The 16,838-nt window shown below is 53.3% G+C and overlaps 2 protein-coding genes across 2 annotated transcripts; one reads left to right on the top strand and one right to left on the bottom strand.

The window, feature by feature from the left end:
• The first annotated feature begins 3,864 nt into the window (after positions 1–3,864).
• RPL35 (ribosomal protein L35) lies at positions 3,865–8,350 on the top strand. Its single transcript, XM_028107623.1, has 4 exons — positions 3,865–3,958; positions 4,399–4,535; positions 5,949–6,030; positions 8,169–8,350. The coding sequence occupies exons 1-4, from the start codon at positions 3,956–3,958 to the stop codon at positions 8,316–8,318; spliced, it is 372 nt and encodes a 123-aa protein (XP_027963424.1). The 5' UTR covers positions 3,865–3,955; the 3' UTR covers positions 8,319–8,350.
• Positions 8,351–8,652: 302 nt separating this feature from the next.
• WDR38 (WD repeat domain 38) lies at positions 8,653–12,922 on the bottom strand. Its single transcript, XM_088018912.1, is given in 12 exon segments — positions 8,653–8,874; positions 9,594–9,636; positions 9,638–9,725; positions 9,728–9,740; positions 9,820–9,951; positions 10,207–10,287; positions 10,584–10,681; positions 10,758–10,874; positions 12,193–12,248; positions 12,250–12,311; positions 12,853–12,888; positions 12,890–12,922. Coding segments are annotated over 12 exon segments (981 nt in total).
• Between the last annotated feature and the right edge of the window lie 3,916 nt (positions 12,923–16,838).

Raw genomic sequence — 16,838 nt, 5'->3', positions numbered from 1 at the left:
GGCCTGGTAGTGACCCCGACAGCCCCCAGCCGGACTCTCATCCTCGGGGAACCTCACTCTTGCTGTCCGAGGAGCGGACACTCCGTCCCCGCGCAGGCCCAGCATCGTGGACATCATAACTGCGCTCAGCTTCCCTCCTGAATCCGAGGAGCCCCTGGCCCTGGAAGGGGCCTGCGCGGACACAGCCGCGGACGCGGGGGCTCATCACTGCCCAGACTGAGGGTGCCCGGGCCCCCAGGAGAAGGTTGCCGGCGCTGCCTGTCGAGTGCTGGGCAGACTTCTTTGAGAGAAAGACCTTCGAGCTGAGGTCTGAGTAGTTCTTCTACCTCCAGGAGTGACGGGAGCGGGAGACCCCAATTCTCGTAACTTAGAACCTTGAACGCCACCACAGAGCTTGGAGGAAGGTGCCCCTGCCTTGTGCACAGTGACTCTATTGTTAACGGACTGGGAGACTTTAAAGACGTTTAAAGTGTATCCAAAGTGCTGACAAGACAAAACATTTGGACTTGGCCCTGCGAGTGTAGTGGTCACCTGGGCCTGGCAGGTAGGGGACGGGGAGAGGAAGATGACCCTGTGGTCACCATTCTGACGGGAAGGGCGAGGTCCTAGGGGCTGAGAAGTCAGTCCTGGCTGGAGAGGCATATCCTGGTGGGAAGCCGAATCCCCAGAGTATGAGATGGGGAAAGATGAGAGTGGGGGGACTAAGGGCAGAGTCAAGGACAACTCTGGTGCCAGAACTGAGTGCCTGGGCAGTTGCTTGAGGGATTCTGTTAATAGGCCTTAACCTTAGGTTTAATTGGGTCTTTGTTTTCATATAATTGTACTTTTTTTTTTTTTTAATATTTTGTTTTTAAGTAATCTCTACCCCCAACCTGGGGCTGGAACTTACAACCCCAAGATCAAGAGTCACATGGTCTACTGACAGAGCCAGCCAGGTGCCCCCAGTTGTACTTTGGCCTTTAATAAAGGCCAATAGTTAATGAAATATGGCTCTTTTGTTATTGTCTCAAATACTTCTCATTGAATTGTGTCTACAGATAAAAAAATTATTGCCAGATTATGATGCTATCTAATCTTGGGTACTAAAGATACAGACTCTTACGCTGGGAAATAGGTGCCGAATAAAAGTCTCAGGGGTCCTGGAAACAGGCAAAGCCCACCTGCCTTTCAGCTCCATTTCTTGAAAGAAATCTTTGTGACCCAGGCAGGCCACAAGACAACAGAAATTCATATCCCCAGAACTTACTGGTCAGAAGGAACTTTAAACCAGAAATGCCCATTTTACAAGTAAAGAAATAGCCTGTTCTGGTGAATGAAATAATGGCCGTGCTTATGACTGTGGATCTCCCAGTCATGGAGGCAGAATTTTAAAAGTCTGTGTCAGGGATGACTGCATGCTGAGGGTATAAAACCACACAGTGCCTGGCAGTACCTTAGATAAAGTGGTCAAGAGAGATGTCCCTGAGGAGGTGACACTGATCAGGGACCTGAAAGAAGTGAAGGAGGGAGCCAAGCAAAGGCCCAGAGACAGGGCTGACTTGGTATATTCCAGAAACAGAAAGGTCATGCTGGACTGCAAGGGTGAGAAGAGATGAGATGGAAGTAGAGGGGTAGAGGGGCTGCTGTAAAGTTTTGTAGGCTGAGGAAAGGATGTGGTCTACCTCATGGGACAACACTGGAAATTCTGGGCAGTGACGTGAGCTGACTTAAGTTTGAAAAGGGTCCCTTTAACAGCTGTCTTGAGAATACATGGGAATAAGAGCCAGTAGCAGAGGTGATGTAAAAGGTGACACCAGGGACACCTGGGTGGCTCAGTCGGTTAAGCAGTTGCCTTTGGCTCGGGTCATGATCCCAGGGTCCTGGGATCGAGTCCCACATCAGGCTTCTTGCTCAGTGGGGAGCCTGCTTCTCCCTCTGCCTGCCTCTCTCCCTGCTTGTGCTCTCTCTCTCTCTGACAAATAAATAAAATCTTAAAAAAATTAAAAAATAAAAGGTGACACCAACAGTTTAGGTGACAGACAGTGGTAGCTTAGGCCAGGCAGTTGCCATTAAGAGTGGTGGGAAGATGTTGGGTTATTTTGAAAGTAGAGGCTGCAGAATTTACTGGTGTGTTGGATGTGGCGTTGTAAGAGAAACAGGAGCAACAGATAACTTCCAAGTTCAGAAAGATGTGCACAATCGTTAGCACTAAAAGAACTATAAGCATTTGGAAAATATGACAGCAAAGTCCCTGTGCACCATTCAACTTACTTTTAAGACTAATCCATGCCAAGATTGTCCTCTGTCTGCTCTCTTCTCCATACCCATCCACTTCTTGGAAGTCTGCCTCACTGTGGTCTGTGGCAAGGCCCATTCATTCATTCATCCAACAAGCATCCATGTGTTGGGCCTGGAGACTAGGTAAACCAAATCAGGTGTCAGCCATGGTTGACTTCCAGGCTGGCTGTAGAGACAGACACATAAACGTTTAACATTTAACATTTAACTCAGTATATTTGGGGCTAAAGAGAGGATTGCACTTGGGACATGGGGCACTTGGCTGGCTCAGTCAAAAGAGCACTACAGTTTTTTGTTTTTTTTAAGATTTTATTTATTTAGTAGGGAGAGAGAGAGGAAGCACAAGCAGGGGGAGTGGCAGGCAGAGGGAGAAGCAGGCTCCTCGCCGAGCAGGGAGCCCGATGTTGGACTCGATCCCAAGACCCTGAGATCATAACCTGAGCCAAAGGCAGATGCTTAACCAACTGAGCCACCCAGGCGTCCCTTGAAGAGCACTACTCTTGATCTCAGGGTCGTGAGTTCGAGTCCTATGATGGATGTAGAGATTACTAAAAATAAATAAACGACAACAAAACAAAAACAGAAAGCTTGGGACAAAAGGGAGGTAGTATACCAATTTAGTCCAAAGCTAAAGCCCATTCATAGAACCCCATAAAGGAATGGAAGAAGGCTTCCTCGAGCCTGACAGCAACAAGGGGGCAACCTGCTTTAACTAGTGCTCTAAGAGGTGTTGGTGCATCTTTGTTAACGGCAATGGAGTGACACTAGAGTGATTCGTGCTTGCTGGTTGAGGCAACAATGAAACTGCCCAGTCAGAAAGCCTGAGCAGCTTCCCTGCTTTGTGAATTCTTTTAACTTTCAGGACCCAACTCAAGTGTTCATTTCACTGGGTACATTAATACCAATGATATTTTGAGGGACTGTTATACATTAGATCTTGTGCTAAGAGTTTTCCATGGTCCTAATCCTCAAAAATACCTGTTTCACAGGTGAGAAAACTGAGACTCAGAGAGGGGAGGGGATCTGCCAAGAGTCTCAGCGAGCACGAGGCAACGGAGCAGGAATTTGAAATCGGAACGGATTCACTAAAAAGCCCTGAATGCTTTCTCGCGCCACATGCTGCCTCCACTAGAACGGTTTATGGAGTTGGGAGTATAGCTGTCGGATCCTGCCTCTCCCCGCCAGTTCGGATTTTAAAGTCTTCCAAGGTAGAAGCCGTGTTAATTCATCTCTGAAAATCCTCAGCCCCCATCCCTTCCGCCCCCAGGACACTGGCGCGCAGCTCAGAGCAGCGGACTGGGCATCCTGCAAGGTCTACCGAATGCATGAATGAACGAGTAAATGACAGGATGGACGAATTCGAGGCCTCACTGTGCCATCTCCGGTAAGCTGCCGGTCACCCGGGCCTCGGTTTCACCAAGTGGTCGGCTCAGGAGATGAGGCGGACCGGAGCAATCGCGGGTGCGCGGCTCTTCCGGGCGGGGCTAGACGGGCCGAACCACGGCGCTCCCCAGGCGAGGGGGTGGAGGTGTCGGGGGCGGGGCTAGGGCTCCCTCGCGGCGGGGCCATTGGCCGCGCCCGCCGCCACCCGGCAGTAGTTGCGGAGGTCAGGCCCGCCCCTTCCTCTTTCCTTGGCTTCTTTCCGGCGGCGGCAGCGGCAGCGGCAGATTGTGCAGACATGGTGAGGGCGGTGGAATCGGGTGCCATCCGCGCCTTGTGGGGCTCGGGGCCAGGGGTGGGGAGCTCGAGGTGGGCGCTGGGGTCCCTTCTGCCAGCCGGGCCTGTAAGGCGCCGTGCGGAGTGGCCTTGCGCCACCACCGCTGGTCTCCCGCGCTCTCCCCTGTTGGCTTGGGCCCGGAGAGGTGATCCCGCGCTGTCGGCGCCTCCGTCTTCCCGTCTGCGGAGTGGCGGTAGCGGCTCAGCCTCGTGGCGGACCTGGACGAAGGCGGGCCCGCCGTGTCCTCGGTTACCCTGCCCCAGGCACGGCCTAGGCGAGGGAAGCCGGGCCCCCAGCGCGCCCCTCCTGGGGCTGGCCTCGCCGCGGGTGGAGGGGAGGATGGCCGCTGGGCGGGACAAGGCGGCCCTGCCGGCTGTTTGACCCCGACCTGTACTTGCGCTCAGGCCAAGATTAAGGCTCGAGACCTTCGCGGCAAGAAGAAAGAGGAGCTGCTTAAACAGCTGGAAGACCTGAAGGTGGAGCTGTCCCAGCTGCGCGTCGCCAAAGTGACAGGCGGCGCGGCTTCCAAGCTCTCCAAGATGTGAGTGAGCGGCGGCTGAATTCCGGTTCTCTGGTGTGGGGGACACCAGTGCATCGGAAGCATTTGTGGGTTTTCGAAGTTGGCTGAAGGAAGCGTTGGGTTAAGTGATCATGTAACGGACCCGTGGGTTGGAGTGTCATGCGCGTCCTGACCCAGCTTCTCTAGGCTCCCCGTACTTGCACCCAGCCGCATGGGACACTCCCTGTGTGATTTTTCTCCTGTTCGCCTTGGATCATTTTGTCCTTTTGCCTGGAGTGCCCTTGCTCAGCTTCTCTCTGACCGGAGAAAGAACGGGTTGTCCCTCAAGACCCTTTTTCACCCTGCCTTGAAAAGTACAACTGGACCCTTTTTTACTACCTCCCACCAGCACTTGATTTTTTTTCCCTCACTTGGTAGGTGGGTACCTTTCTCCCACCCCTCACTTGAGTTGTAGTTAACTTACTGATTTACATGCATCAAGCATCAGGACTTGTGAAAGGGACATGGGTTTGGAGTCCATTGAACTGGGCACGCATTCCTCTTTTGCCACATCGTACCTAATGGGTGTGCTGACTCACCACCCAGGAGGTTTTGTTTGTTTTGCTCTTCTCTGAAATGGGGGAGCGCCTGGGTGGCTCTCGTTAAGCGTCCGCCTTCGGCTCAGGTCATGATCCCAGGGTCCTGGGATCGAGCCCTGCATCGGGCTTCCTGCTCCACAGGAAGTCTGCTTCTCCCTCTCCCACTCCCCCTGCTTGTGTTCCCTCTCTCTCTCTGTGTCTGTCTCTGTCAAATAAATAAAATCTTTAGAAAATAAAATGGGCCCCCAACAACCAACCTCTGGTGCGGGGAGGGGGTTGGATGAGTTGGGGAACACACAAGTTGCATGCTGAATCCTCAAGACCGTGTTTACCAGCTATTTCCCCCACCTTGCCTGCTATTCAACATGACTCAAATCACTTATTCCCAGCCTATTCCTAGGTTTATCCTTTCCCCCCATCGCCTTTCTACTTCTCAAACGTCTTGTTTCTCCCTCCCAAGCGGCCCCTCCTGTGACTCCTTAATTTGGTCGCCCGGCTTGTGGCATGATTTCCCACAGCTCATTCAGGTCGGCATCGGTTAGGTCTTCACAGCTCTGAGGCTATATGGCCTGGGATGGAAGATCTTTCCTAATCTACCCTCCACTTCTGCTCAGCTTCTCAGAAGCCCTTCCCTGTCCCTACTTGTGAGATGCCCACCTCCTAGGGTCTTTGGGTCTTACCCCCAAAACACTTGCCTCCTGGACTGGGTTAGGTACCTCTTGGGTGAATACGGATGAGCTGGTGGGGAATACTCCTGCCTTATGACATCTGGGTCAGGTCCTGAGTAAGATGTCTTTGAGGGGGTGGCAGCATTGTAGGGCTCCACCACCTTCACTGATGGCTCTCTCTTTTGCAGCCGAGTTGTTCGCAAATCCATCGCCCGCGTTCTCACGGTCATCAACCAGACGCAGAAAGAGAACCTCAGGAAATTCTACAAGGTGAGCCTGGGCTAGGGGAGTTAGGATGCTTGGCTGCAGGGAGCAAAGTTCCAGCCCTCCCTTGGCCAGAAAAAGAGCTTCTGCTGGGGTGCATGGGACTGGGCTTTACAGAGCCTTCCCAACTTGTAGGTGGGTTTGCTTCTTAACCAGCATCTTACCACTAGCATGGCACGCAGACCATATTTCCTCAGGGCTGCAGCTGTCTTTAAGAATGAAAGCAAAGATGATGTGGTATGTAGAAAACTTATTGCAAGGCTCCTTTAGTAAATATTTAATTTCTTAATCATAACTGATACCTTAATAGTTGAAAATATTAATCTCTGAGGTTTTATTGTAGGAATCAGTATAAACTTTTTTTATGAAAACAATGATTTTTTTAAGTAATTTTAAATGCTGTACATCTTTCACATTTTAAACTCTTCAGAGGTTTTGCATCTTTAATAGCCTTATATGAAACTTGTGTGTTTGGAGTCATCTTTCCTAAATTCTTCATTTCCATTAAAAACATGTATTATGGCTAGCTTTTTAGCTGACAGATAAAACCTTTCAGATTGATACATTTTGGAAATCAACAGTGTGGCGAGAGTCTGGCTGGAGCCTTGGGTTTTGAATTCATCCTCACCAGCTGAGTGAGTTTGGGCCGTCTGTGAGAATTAACTTTAAGTGTTTTAGTTGTCTTAACCAGCACTATGTCAGTCACTTTCAAGCATCTGATACTTTCATTTTTCGAATGGGAACCTCAGGGTGTAGAGAGGTTAAATTGCCCAGAGTCACCTACAGTGAATGGAGTGATTGGGTCTGTGTTCCAAACCATGTCTTAGGGAGGGGTGGATTGAGTGCTCCTGGGAGAATTCCACAGGTGTTTGGCCCCTTGGCCTAGGATTTTTACGACCATTTTTGGTCTTACCCTTAATACTGGCGTTATCAGGGCTTAAGTAGTGAAGCAGAACCAGTAAGAGATCTCTCTTAAAGTCAGTTGATGAGGGGCTTTGAGTATATCGCAAAACGGCTTTACATCAACATCCCAGTTAGCGTTTGAATAGCTGGAGGCTTTGACCTGTCAAAAAAGCCCTCATGGTGGGCCCGGGCTGGCTGTCCCAGGGGACAGTAGCATGTACTGTTGGGTTGAGGGGGTGACGCCATCCCTGGATGTGTGTACATTTGTGTGTGGGAGCGTCTTTCTGAGAATTGGGCTTGAAACTCTTTGATCAGGCTCTGGGGGGACCATAGAGGTGGTCGTCAGGAAGAATTGTCTTCTTCCAGTGCCTCTGGAAGAGGCACTGTGGTAGTTCTGTCCTCTGCCTCTGTGGTAGTTCTGTCCGATAGACTTTCTCTAGTGCTCTAAGTGCTCTGTCTGCGCCATCCGGTACAGTGACCTCGGGCCACATGGTGGCTATGGTGGTTGAAGGCCTGGGTTTTTAATGGTGACCGCGTGTGTGGCTAGTGCCTCCTCTGGCAGACAGCCGAGCCCTGAGGGCTTAGTCGGGCTGAAATGGACGAGGCCCTGGCCTGTGCTGCAGGTAACTGGGATGTGGGTGGGTGAAGACTCGTGCTTCCGAGCCCCCACCTTAGCGCTTACTCCCATCTGCATGGCTGGTTTCGGCAGCTCTCTGCCCTGACACTGTTACCCCACTTAGCTCACCCCAGTCCTGTGCCTCCGCCTCTGAGCTGTTGGCAGTTTCCAGAAAGCACCTGAGCTGCCATCCTTCGGGGCTTTTGTGTATGCTGTTTTCCCCCCCTTGGAAGTGGTGTTCACCAAGTTGCTTGCTTTCCAGGCTATTGCCAGTCATTAGGTGAAGCCTTCTTAATCTCTTTCCTCCCACCACTGATGGGCCACTTGTTAGCTTGTTCAGTCTTTCGCACTGGGCTGGGGGCTCCTTGAGCAGGGACCAAGTCTGATTCATCACTAGGGCAGCTCCCCCCACAGGGCCTTAGTCCCCTGCTGGGCTGGGTGTACTACACCTCCTCACACTCAGGTCTACAGAGTAACCTGCGCACCCCCGTGGCCTCCTTCAGTGGCTTCCGGCATCCTCCCCATGCCCCCCAGCAGCTCGGTTCCAGCCTCTGGGGCTTCCTTTGCTGCCACAGTAGCTCCTAAACCCTGGTGCTCAGACACCCCCTGCTCTCCCGTCACCCAGGGTAAGAAGTACAAGCCCCTGGATCTGCGACCCAAGAAGACACGTGCCATGCGCCGCCGGCTGAACAAGCACGAGGAGAACCTGAAGACCAAGAAGCAGCAGCGGAAGGAGCGGCTCTACCCGCTGCGGAAGTACGCGGTCAAAGCCTGAGCACTGGCGTCAATAAAACACAGACAAACTGGCTGGTGTTGCTTTGTCTTTGCGGGCGTTTCGACTGACCGAGCTGGAGAGGTGGGCTGCTGTACCCTGGTGTGGGGCCGTGACAGTCCTGGCCACGGGGATCTGGTGGGTTCTCTGTTGTGGTTGGTTTGGGGGCTGTGATGTGGAAGTGCCCTCACTGTCCTTTCATGAGTTCATTCCGCCAGGTTGCATGGGCTCTGGGCAGGGAGAGACGGGCTTGAGATCTGAGAACCATTGTGGTGGTGATATATCCGAGAGGCTCCGGGTGATCTGATCGAGCAGCGGACTTTGGCATCTTGCCTGGTCAGCAGCTCCAGACACTAAGAGTTTCCCATCTGGGATGAAGGCGCAGGCATGGGCCACATCCAGGACTCCCTGCCGAAAGCATTTCACTTTTGGGGTGCATGTCCTGCCTGTCCCCAGCCTCCCCTGGCAGGCCTTTTACTACACCCTTGGGTGCTATGCCCACAGGCCTTACCTTCAGGGTCTCAATGCATTTTCCTGTGTTGCAGTCCCAGACTTTGACCTGGAAATAAAAACAAGCAGAAGGGTGGGGAGACCTCACCCCACAAGTCTGGCATCCTTAAAATCACTTTGGGGTGAGTCCTAGCCAACCTCTTAACCCCTTGGCCTGGGTTTTGTTGTCTATGAGGTATGTTTAACATGCTCAGCAGAATATCTGATGCAAAAACTCAGTGTAGTGCAATTTCCTTTTCCCTGAAGCTATGATGAGTCTTAAAAATGTCAATGCCAGGGGTACCTGGGTGGTGCAGTTGGTTAAGCCTCTGATTCTTGGTTTGGGCTCAGGGTCATGAGTTCGAGCCCTGCTCCCACGCACACTTGAAAAAAAAGGAGGGACCCGAGTGGCTCGGTGTGTTAAAACGTCAGCCCTTGGCTCAGGTCATGGTCCCGGGATCCTGGGATTGAGCCACACGTTGGGCTTCCTGCTCAGTGGGGAGTCTCCTTCTCTCTCTGCACCCTCCTGTTAGCTCGTGTTCTCTTGTGTGCATGCTTTCAAAATCTTTACAAAATAAAAATTAAAAAGTGTCAATGCCACTTGGGCCAGCACAGAGCTTAGTGCCACGCACTAGTTACAGAAGTGGTTGGCACCTGGGTTCTGCCCATGGCACCCTCCTATTTAGGGCAGATAGGATGTGGACATTTCTAGACTGCAGAGGGCTCTGCTAAAGGAAGGTGTGGGGATAGGAATTTGCCAGGAGGATGGGCCTGGTGGGGTGGGTTTACCATGTGGGAGTAGCCGGCACTGGCCAGCTGTGACCCATCGGGAGAAAGCAATGCTCTTCACCCAGGTAAGATGGCCCTTGAGCTGACCAAGCAGGCTTCTGGTAGAGGGCTTCCAAATGTGGATAGTCTTACCCAGGAGCCAGAAGCCTGGACAGCAGACAGCTCTAAGCCCATGGGTCTGGAGCCAGCAGGGGGCCAGCCTAGAACCCAGGGCAACCCAGCTCACCAGGAGGCCAGATGCTGAGTAGCACAGGCAGCTGATGTTGCCACTGTGGCCCTCCAGCTCTTGGTGGAAGGTCGCTGGCGTCCCCATCCACAGGTCCCAGATGCAGATAGTGGAGTCCCAGGAGCCAGTGGCCTGCAGACATCTGCCGTGAGCATGAACCAGCCAGCCCATGCCCACCGTTGTGGTTCCTAACTGGCCAGACTCCAAGAAAGCAGGCATTCTGGACCCTGCTGAATTTCCCAGCTTATAGATGAGGGGACAGACTCAGAAGAGAAGAGTCACCCAGTCAAGGTCTGGAATTTTAACCACGGCTCAGCCCCAAGTAGGAAAGTGACTGTGGGCTCCAGGTTCCTTGAGGTAGGGTCGGGCACAGGTGGTGTGGCTCACCAGGGAGTTTGAGCTGGGTGCGAAGTCACTGCTCTAGATGGAGTCTCGGTGCCCTCCCAAGTGGTGCAGCATCTGCCCGGGCTACAGGAGAGAGCCCTGAGCTTTGGATTTGGAGGGCACCAGGTTCTAGGCCTCAGATGGGTCAGATCAGGCCCTCCTTGTGGGCTGCCTGGGTAATGTGACACAGGGTCTGGGGAGACGCCAGAGACCTTGACGGGAGAGGACAGTCCAGGCCGGGGGGACCTCATTGGCAGATGGATTGCCAGCTGTGGGTGTGGGCTGTGGGGAAGATGGAATGACCTTTCTGGGGCCACTGTCGGGGGTGGGGTGTATCTCCTCTGGGTCCCAGGTCCCGCTCTGGCCACCCTCCCACACACCTGCACCTCCCAGAGCGTCACCTGCCTGTTCCAGCCACCTGATGCCAGCTGCTTTCCGTCAGGGCTGAAGCTGGCCATCTCCACACTCTGCTGGTAACCTGCAGAGACCGGGTTGGAGGCAGGGCAAGGTGGAAGGGGACACTGGCTGCTTGGCTCCCGTCCCATCCCACTTACCCTTGAGGACACGCAGACACTTAGCTTCTGCTACATCCCACAGCCGGGTAGTACAGTCATGGGAGGTGGTGGCAAAAAGGCGGCCATCAGGGGAGAAGCGGCAGAACTGCCTAGGGCCTGGGGAAGCAGCTGTAGTCAGGGAACAGGGTGCTGCCCTCCCCTTCTGGCCCTTGCTGACCGGCCCCTGCTAATTTCTCCAGCCTTAGCACCTCCCTTCCCTCTCCTCACTCCCTTCCAACCATCCAGCCACCTGGCAAGCCGAGCTTCCGTGGCTTGGCCTAGAACACCCAACCCTGATTTGCCCATTTATAAAATCAGCACCAAAAGTGAATGCAGGCGCCTCACAGAAACTTCTTTGAGAGCTCACCCTGGGTTCAGCGTCCCAGCGCTGGACTTTCCATATTAATAGCATTAGTCAATCTGCCCTGTGATTACCAGAATTTTGTCTCAATTATGGTAGTTACATCTACTGAGTCCTTACTGGGTGCTAGGCACTTGGCTTGCCTTATCTCGTCCCATAGGGTAGCAACTATCCCTTATTCTAAAGAGAAGGGAAATAGAGGCTCGCTCAGGTGACATGACTTACGATCACAGTCAAAAAAGTGGCTAAACAGATAAACCGTAAGGGACATTATGCTAAGTGAAATAAGTCACAAAAAGGAATACTGTATGATTATACTTAGACAAGGTACTTAGAGTAAATTCATTGAGACAGAAAGAATGGTGGTTGCCAGGGGCTGGGGCAAGGGAGGAATGGGGAGTTTAATGGGTATAGAGTTTACATTTTGCAAGATGAAGAGTCCTGGAGACAAGTTGCATAATGAACATACTTAACACTATTGAACTGCATTTAAAAAATGGTTACGAGGGCGCCTGGGTGGCTCAGTTGGTTAAGCGACTGCCTTCGGCTCAGGTCATGATCCTGGAGTCCCGCGATCTAGTCCCGCATCGGGCTCCCTGCTCAGCGAGGAGCCTGCTTCTCCCTCTAACCCTGCCCCCTCTCATGTACTCTCTCTCTCTCTCTCTCATTCTCACTCTCTCAAAATAAATAAATAAATCTTTAAAAAAAAAATGGTTACGATGGTAAATATGTATATTTTAAAACAGTAGTTGGATTGGGGCACCCAGCTGCCTCCATCAGTAGAGCATGCTACTCTTGATCTCAGGGTCATGAGCTCGAGCCCCATGTTGGGTGTAGAGATTATTTAAAAAATTAAAAACAACAAAAAACAAAGTAGTAGGATTTGAGTCCAGGTATGTCGGAGTCAGAGGCCCCAGGGACAGGTCCTGTGTCCTTGCCCTCCTGCTCCAGCCCTGCCCAGGCTGTCTTGTCCAGATGCCCAGCCCAGATGTCAGAGGTCACTGTGATAGGCTCTGCAGAATGCCAGACAGAACCACGGGCCTCCGTGTCCACATCCAGCCTGAGGAGCCCCGCCTGCATGGCCAGTCAGCCTCCACAGCAGCCGCCCGCTCTGGGTCTCCCAGCCATAAACAGCCATCCTCAGAGGCTGTCAGCAGCCTCTGGCCATCCGGAGAGAAGGTGGAGGAGTTGACCTGGAAGGAGAGCACAAAAGTAGTTCCATCCTGGGGCAAGAAATACCTCTCTGCTCAACCCTGACCCCAGACTCCAGGCTAGCCCTAAACACTGCCCAGGATCCCTGGGTGGGAGCTTGGACTTCAGGCCTCCCTCTACAACCAGAGCCCAGAATGCAGGAACCACTCTTGCAGTCTGAGGCAAGAACTTGGAGCCCTCTCTGGAATCCTGTAAAACCTGAGCCTGAAGCTCAGAGGCCTCACTGAAGGTAGAGCCTGGAGCCTTCTCTAGAAGCAGAGCCTGGCACCCCACAGCCAAGAGCCCATTCTAGAGCTGGAGCCTAGAACTAAGAGTTCAAGATCTACTCTAAGCCCCGGGGTTCACTTTAAAGCCAAGGTCAAAAGAACACTAGTCAACCAGGAGTTTGAGCCGTCTAGAACCAGAGCTTAGAATCTGTAGTCCATTCTGGAGCTGGGGGCCAGAGAATACCAGGCCGAATCAGGAACCACTCTAGACCCAAAGCCAGGAGCCTAGAGTCGGCAGAGCCCTGCTGGACCTCACCTCCCCGCGGTGCCGGCCGAAGAATTTCACTCTCCTCAACGGCCAGCGGCCCTGGGGCCCCGCTGTTCATGGGCCCCGGGCCGCCCGGCCCGGTGAGCTCTCTCGTAGGCGGGCGCTGGGCCGGCCCGGGGGCCCTCACTTGGGACAGGGTAGAGGGGATGGAGGAAGTTGTGTACAACCGGTCTCCGTGGCAGTCGGGGCGGGGCGCGCAGCCGCCGTGGGGTCTCCGGGAAGCCAAGAGGACAGGTTGGGAGATGGTTCTCAGCTCCTGGGAGGTGGGGCCGCGGCGGGCAGAACCACCCGCGGCCCGAATTAGGGACTTCCTCGCCCAGCAGCCGCGAGCCGGATCACGGCGGCCGCTAGAGGGCACCCCAGCCCCACACACCGCGCCTGCCCCAACCGGCGCACAGAGGCGAGCGGTTTGCGGAGGGCTCCCAGACCCCTTTGAGAGGAACCAGTTTCCCCATGTGCACAATGGGGTGGTTCATCCCTGCCCCCCGGGACTGCAGGCTTGAGCCAAGAGCAAGGCCTGGCACATGGTAGGTGCCCAGGAGAGCCCACCCTGGGGCCAAGACCTCTTTCCTCCTGGAGTGCCCAGTTCTGAGGCTGAACAGCTCCAATGGAGGGGGCTGGAACTGAAACCCAGCTCTGCCCTGCAGAATGTGGGGGAACCAGAGGTAGTGTGTGTAAAGCACAGGGCATTAGAAAGTGGGGTCACTTGTTATCCTGGCAGCACAAAATGTGGCATCTGAGGATGTGGAGGATGTGGAGGTGGTGGGAGGAGGCCCCAGGAGCTGTCAGGTTCCTTGTTGGATAGTTGAAGCTGAATCCAGGCAAGAACAGGACTTGGTTTCAATGTTCATTTTACAGATGAGGGAACGGAAGCCCTACAAAGGTGGGGGGACTTGCCCAAGGTCACTCAGGCAATAGGAAAGGAACTGGGACTTAGCCCATGTCTGTCTGACTTTGTGGGCCTGTATTAGGACCATCTGCCATGAATTCCAGGGGCCTTCAAGCAGATACCTAGATCCGTAACTCCTGGTACATCTGGGAAACTGAGGTTCTGAGGGGGCAGATTTGGCCCAGTCATCCAGCACCTCTATGGCAGAGCTGGGGCCAGGACCCAGTCCCTTCCCCACAATGGGACAGGGATGGAACAGAGACACCCTCCCTGCCACTGTCCAGTGGATTCCAGGCTCCCTGGGGGTGGGGGTGGGGCAGCTGGGCTTTGGGAGCTTCCAACTCAAGGGTTTCCACCCGTGACTCACCCCCTCCCCCTCCCCCCCCAGCCCCAGACCTCTTGGCCAGACTCTTCTCACGAAATCCACTGTGCTCTTGCTCTATTTTAGGTCCCAGACAGTCAGGCGGGAGATGGGGCAACAATGGTGGCTTTGAGGCAGCCCCACCCCCATCCTAACTCCAGAAGGGCCCAGGTCACTGAGTTGGCTCCTCAAGGACCCGTCTGAGTTGGGCCTATAAGGCCACCACCTCATCCCCAGACATGGGTGCATACACAGCTCCCCATTACTGTCTGGCTCCCCAGGCCCTCTCCCCTCCCTCTGCACAAGCAAACCCTTCCCCCCTTCCCCAGGTCCATGCCCCATCTGGCATTTCCCCAGCCAATTGGTTGTTCCTGCTCTACCTGGAGGGCCCAGAACCACCTAACCTAGCCCAGCCCATCACTCCCAGAGCCCTTTGAAAAGACCTTGTCCCACCAGGCCTAGGGACTACTCAGCTGGTAGAGGTAGAGCTGGGGTTAAAATCTTTTTTGGGGGGCGCCTGGGTAGCTCAGTCAGTTAAGCATCTGACTCTTGATTTCAGCTCAGGTTATGATCTCACGGTTGTGAGAGGCCCTATGTCTGGCTCCATGCTGGGCATGGGGCCTGTTTAAGATTCTCTCCCTCTCCCTCTGCCTGCCCCTCCCCTCCCCCGCTCGCACGCTCTCTCTTAAAAAAAAAAAAAAAAAAAACTTTTAAAAAAGATTTTATTGGGTGCCTGGGTGGCTCAGTTGGTTAAGCGACTGCCTTCGGCTCAGGTCATGATCCTGGAGTCCCGGGATCGAGTCCCCACATCGGGCTTCCTGCTCAGCAGGGAGTCTGCTTCTCCCTCTGACCCTCTTCCCTCTCGTGCTTTCTATCTCTCATTCTCTCTCTCTCTGAAATAAATAAATAAAATTTAAAAAAATAAAAATAAATAAAAAAGATTTTATTTATTTATTTGACAGAGAGAGAGAGAGAGCAGGAGAGCATAAGCAGGGAGGAGGGGCAGAGGGAGAGGGAAAAGCTGTGAGGATCGATCCCAGGACCCTGGGATCATGATCTGAGCTGAAAGCAGTCACTTAACCAACTGAGCCACCCTTTTTTTAAGTAAGCTCTGTGCCCAATGTGGGGCTTAAACTATTCACAACCCCAAGATCAAGAGTCACATGCTCTACTTTGAGCCAGCCTCCAGGATTAAAACCTCTTTGCTTACATAAAAAACTAATGATGTAATGTATGATGACTAACATAGCGTAATAAAATAAAATTAGAAAAAAAAATAAAACCTTTTTGCTTTACACTGGAGTTTGTGGCTGGAACTACCCACCGTGAATTCCAGGGGCCTCAGGAGCCAAAGCATGTCCACCTCTCCACATGTTATCCCTGTCCCCTGCCCTCCCACCCCCACCTTGCTCCCTGAACTCAACTACAAGGGCCCTTTTTCCCATCCCTACAGCTTCACTCCCCACCTGGGCCTGGGCATACGGGGTTCCCCATTCTTGGCCTGATGCTTACCTTGGGATCTAGCTCAAATTTCACTTCCCCAGGGTGCCTTCCCTTGCCCACCCCCCAGACTAAGTCAGAGCTCCTGCCCCAGAGATGGGACATTAGAGCCACCAGTCTGGGTTAAACCCAAGTTCTGCCAACAACCAGCTCTGTGTATTGGGCAAGTCACCTGATCACTCAGTGCCTTGTTTCCTCAGCTGTACAGTGAGCGAGCTCACAGTGTCTGTCTTGTAAGGAATCAGTGAGATGGAGCCGTCAAGGGCTGCTGGGGTGCAGTAAGCACTCAAAGAAATGGGGGAGCCCGTGACAGCCAGAAGCCTAAAATCCAGACACGAAGCTCTGAATGCCCTTCGTCAGGCTCACCCAAGTGGCCCACAGCCCGGGGCTACCTCATGATGTAGAGAGAACCCGGTGTGCGGGGGCAGTCTGACTCGATGCCCAGCAGGGCTGAGGGTTTGGGCACAGGCTGCACCTGTAGCAGGGTGTGGTCCGTGGTGGGGAAAGGGAGGGTGTGAGTGGGGGGTCACGGTCACCATTCAGCAGAAGTATTTCACTGGCCCAGGTTCTGCCCATGGGATTGGGGGACCCCGATTCTTGCCTCTCCAAAAGAATCCCCTTAACTGTCTCTTCCTTCTCAGGGAGCCTGCCACATTCTCTCCTTTCCAGCCCAGATTGTCTGGGATGGGGGTTTTTTGCTGGCCTTTCCTACTCTTGAGGGTGACCCATGGTCCTGGGACCAGCCTTGCCTCTCTTTTTCTCAAAATACCTGCCTTCCCAGGCCCCTTGGTTCCCTCTCAAACTGCCAAGAGTACACGGCCACTTGAAAGAGGAAACTGGAAACTCAGAGAGGGAAATTACTTGCTCAAGTTCACACAGCTAGAAAGTAGTAAAGCTGGGGCGCCTGGGTGGCTCAGCTGGTTAAGTGTCTGCCTTTGGCTCAGGTCATGATCCCAGGGTCCTGGGATTAAGCCCCGCATCGGGCTCCCTCCTCAGCTGGGAGTCTGCTTCTCCCTCTCCCTCCCCTTGCTCATTCTCTCTCTCTCACTTGCTCTCTCTCAAAAAAATAAATAAAATCTTAAAGAAAATAGTAAAGCTTAGATTCAAACCTATGTCCGATAACCCCCAAGGCCTCAACTCATTCCTTGCACCAGACACTCTTTTAATATAGCTTGGAGAAGTTGGGGTATGAGCCCCTCTCCACCCCGCAACACACACCCCACA

This window comes from Eumetopias jubatus, unplaced genomic scaffold, assembly GCF_037043125.1.
Source record: "Eumetopias jubatus isolate StellerSeaLion01/CBP00866 unplaced genomic scaffold, mEumJub1_p1.0 scaffold_15, whole genome shotgun sequence".
Lineage (NCBI taxonomy): Eukaryota > Metazoa > Chordata > Mammalia > Carnivora > Otariidae > Eumetopias > Eumetopias jubatus.
Note: the sequence above shows the minus strand (reverse complement) of the source record. Positions and strands in the feature narration are given on the sequence as shown.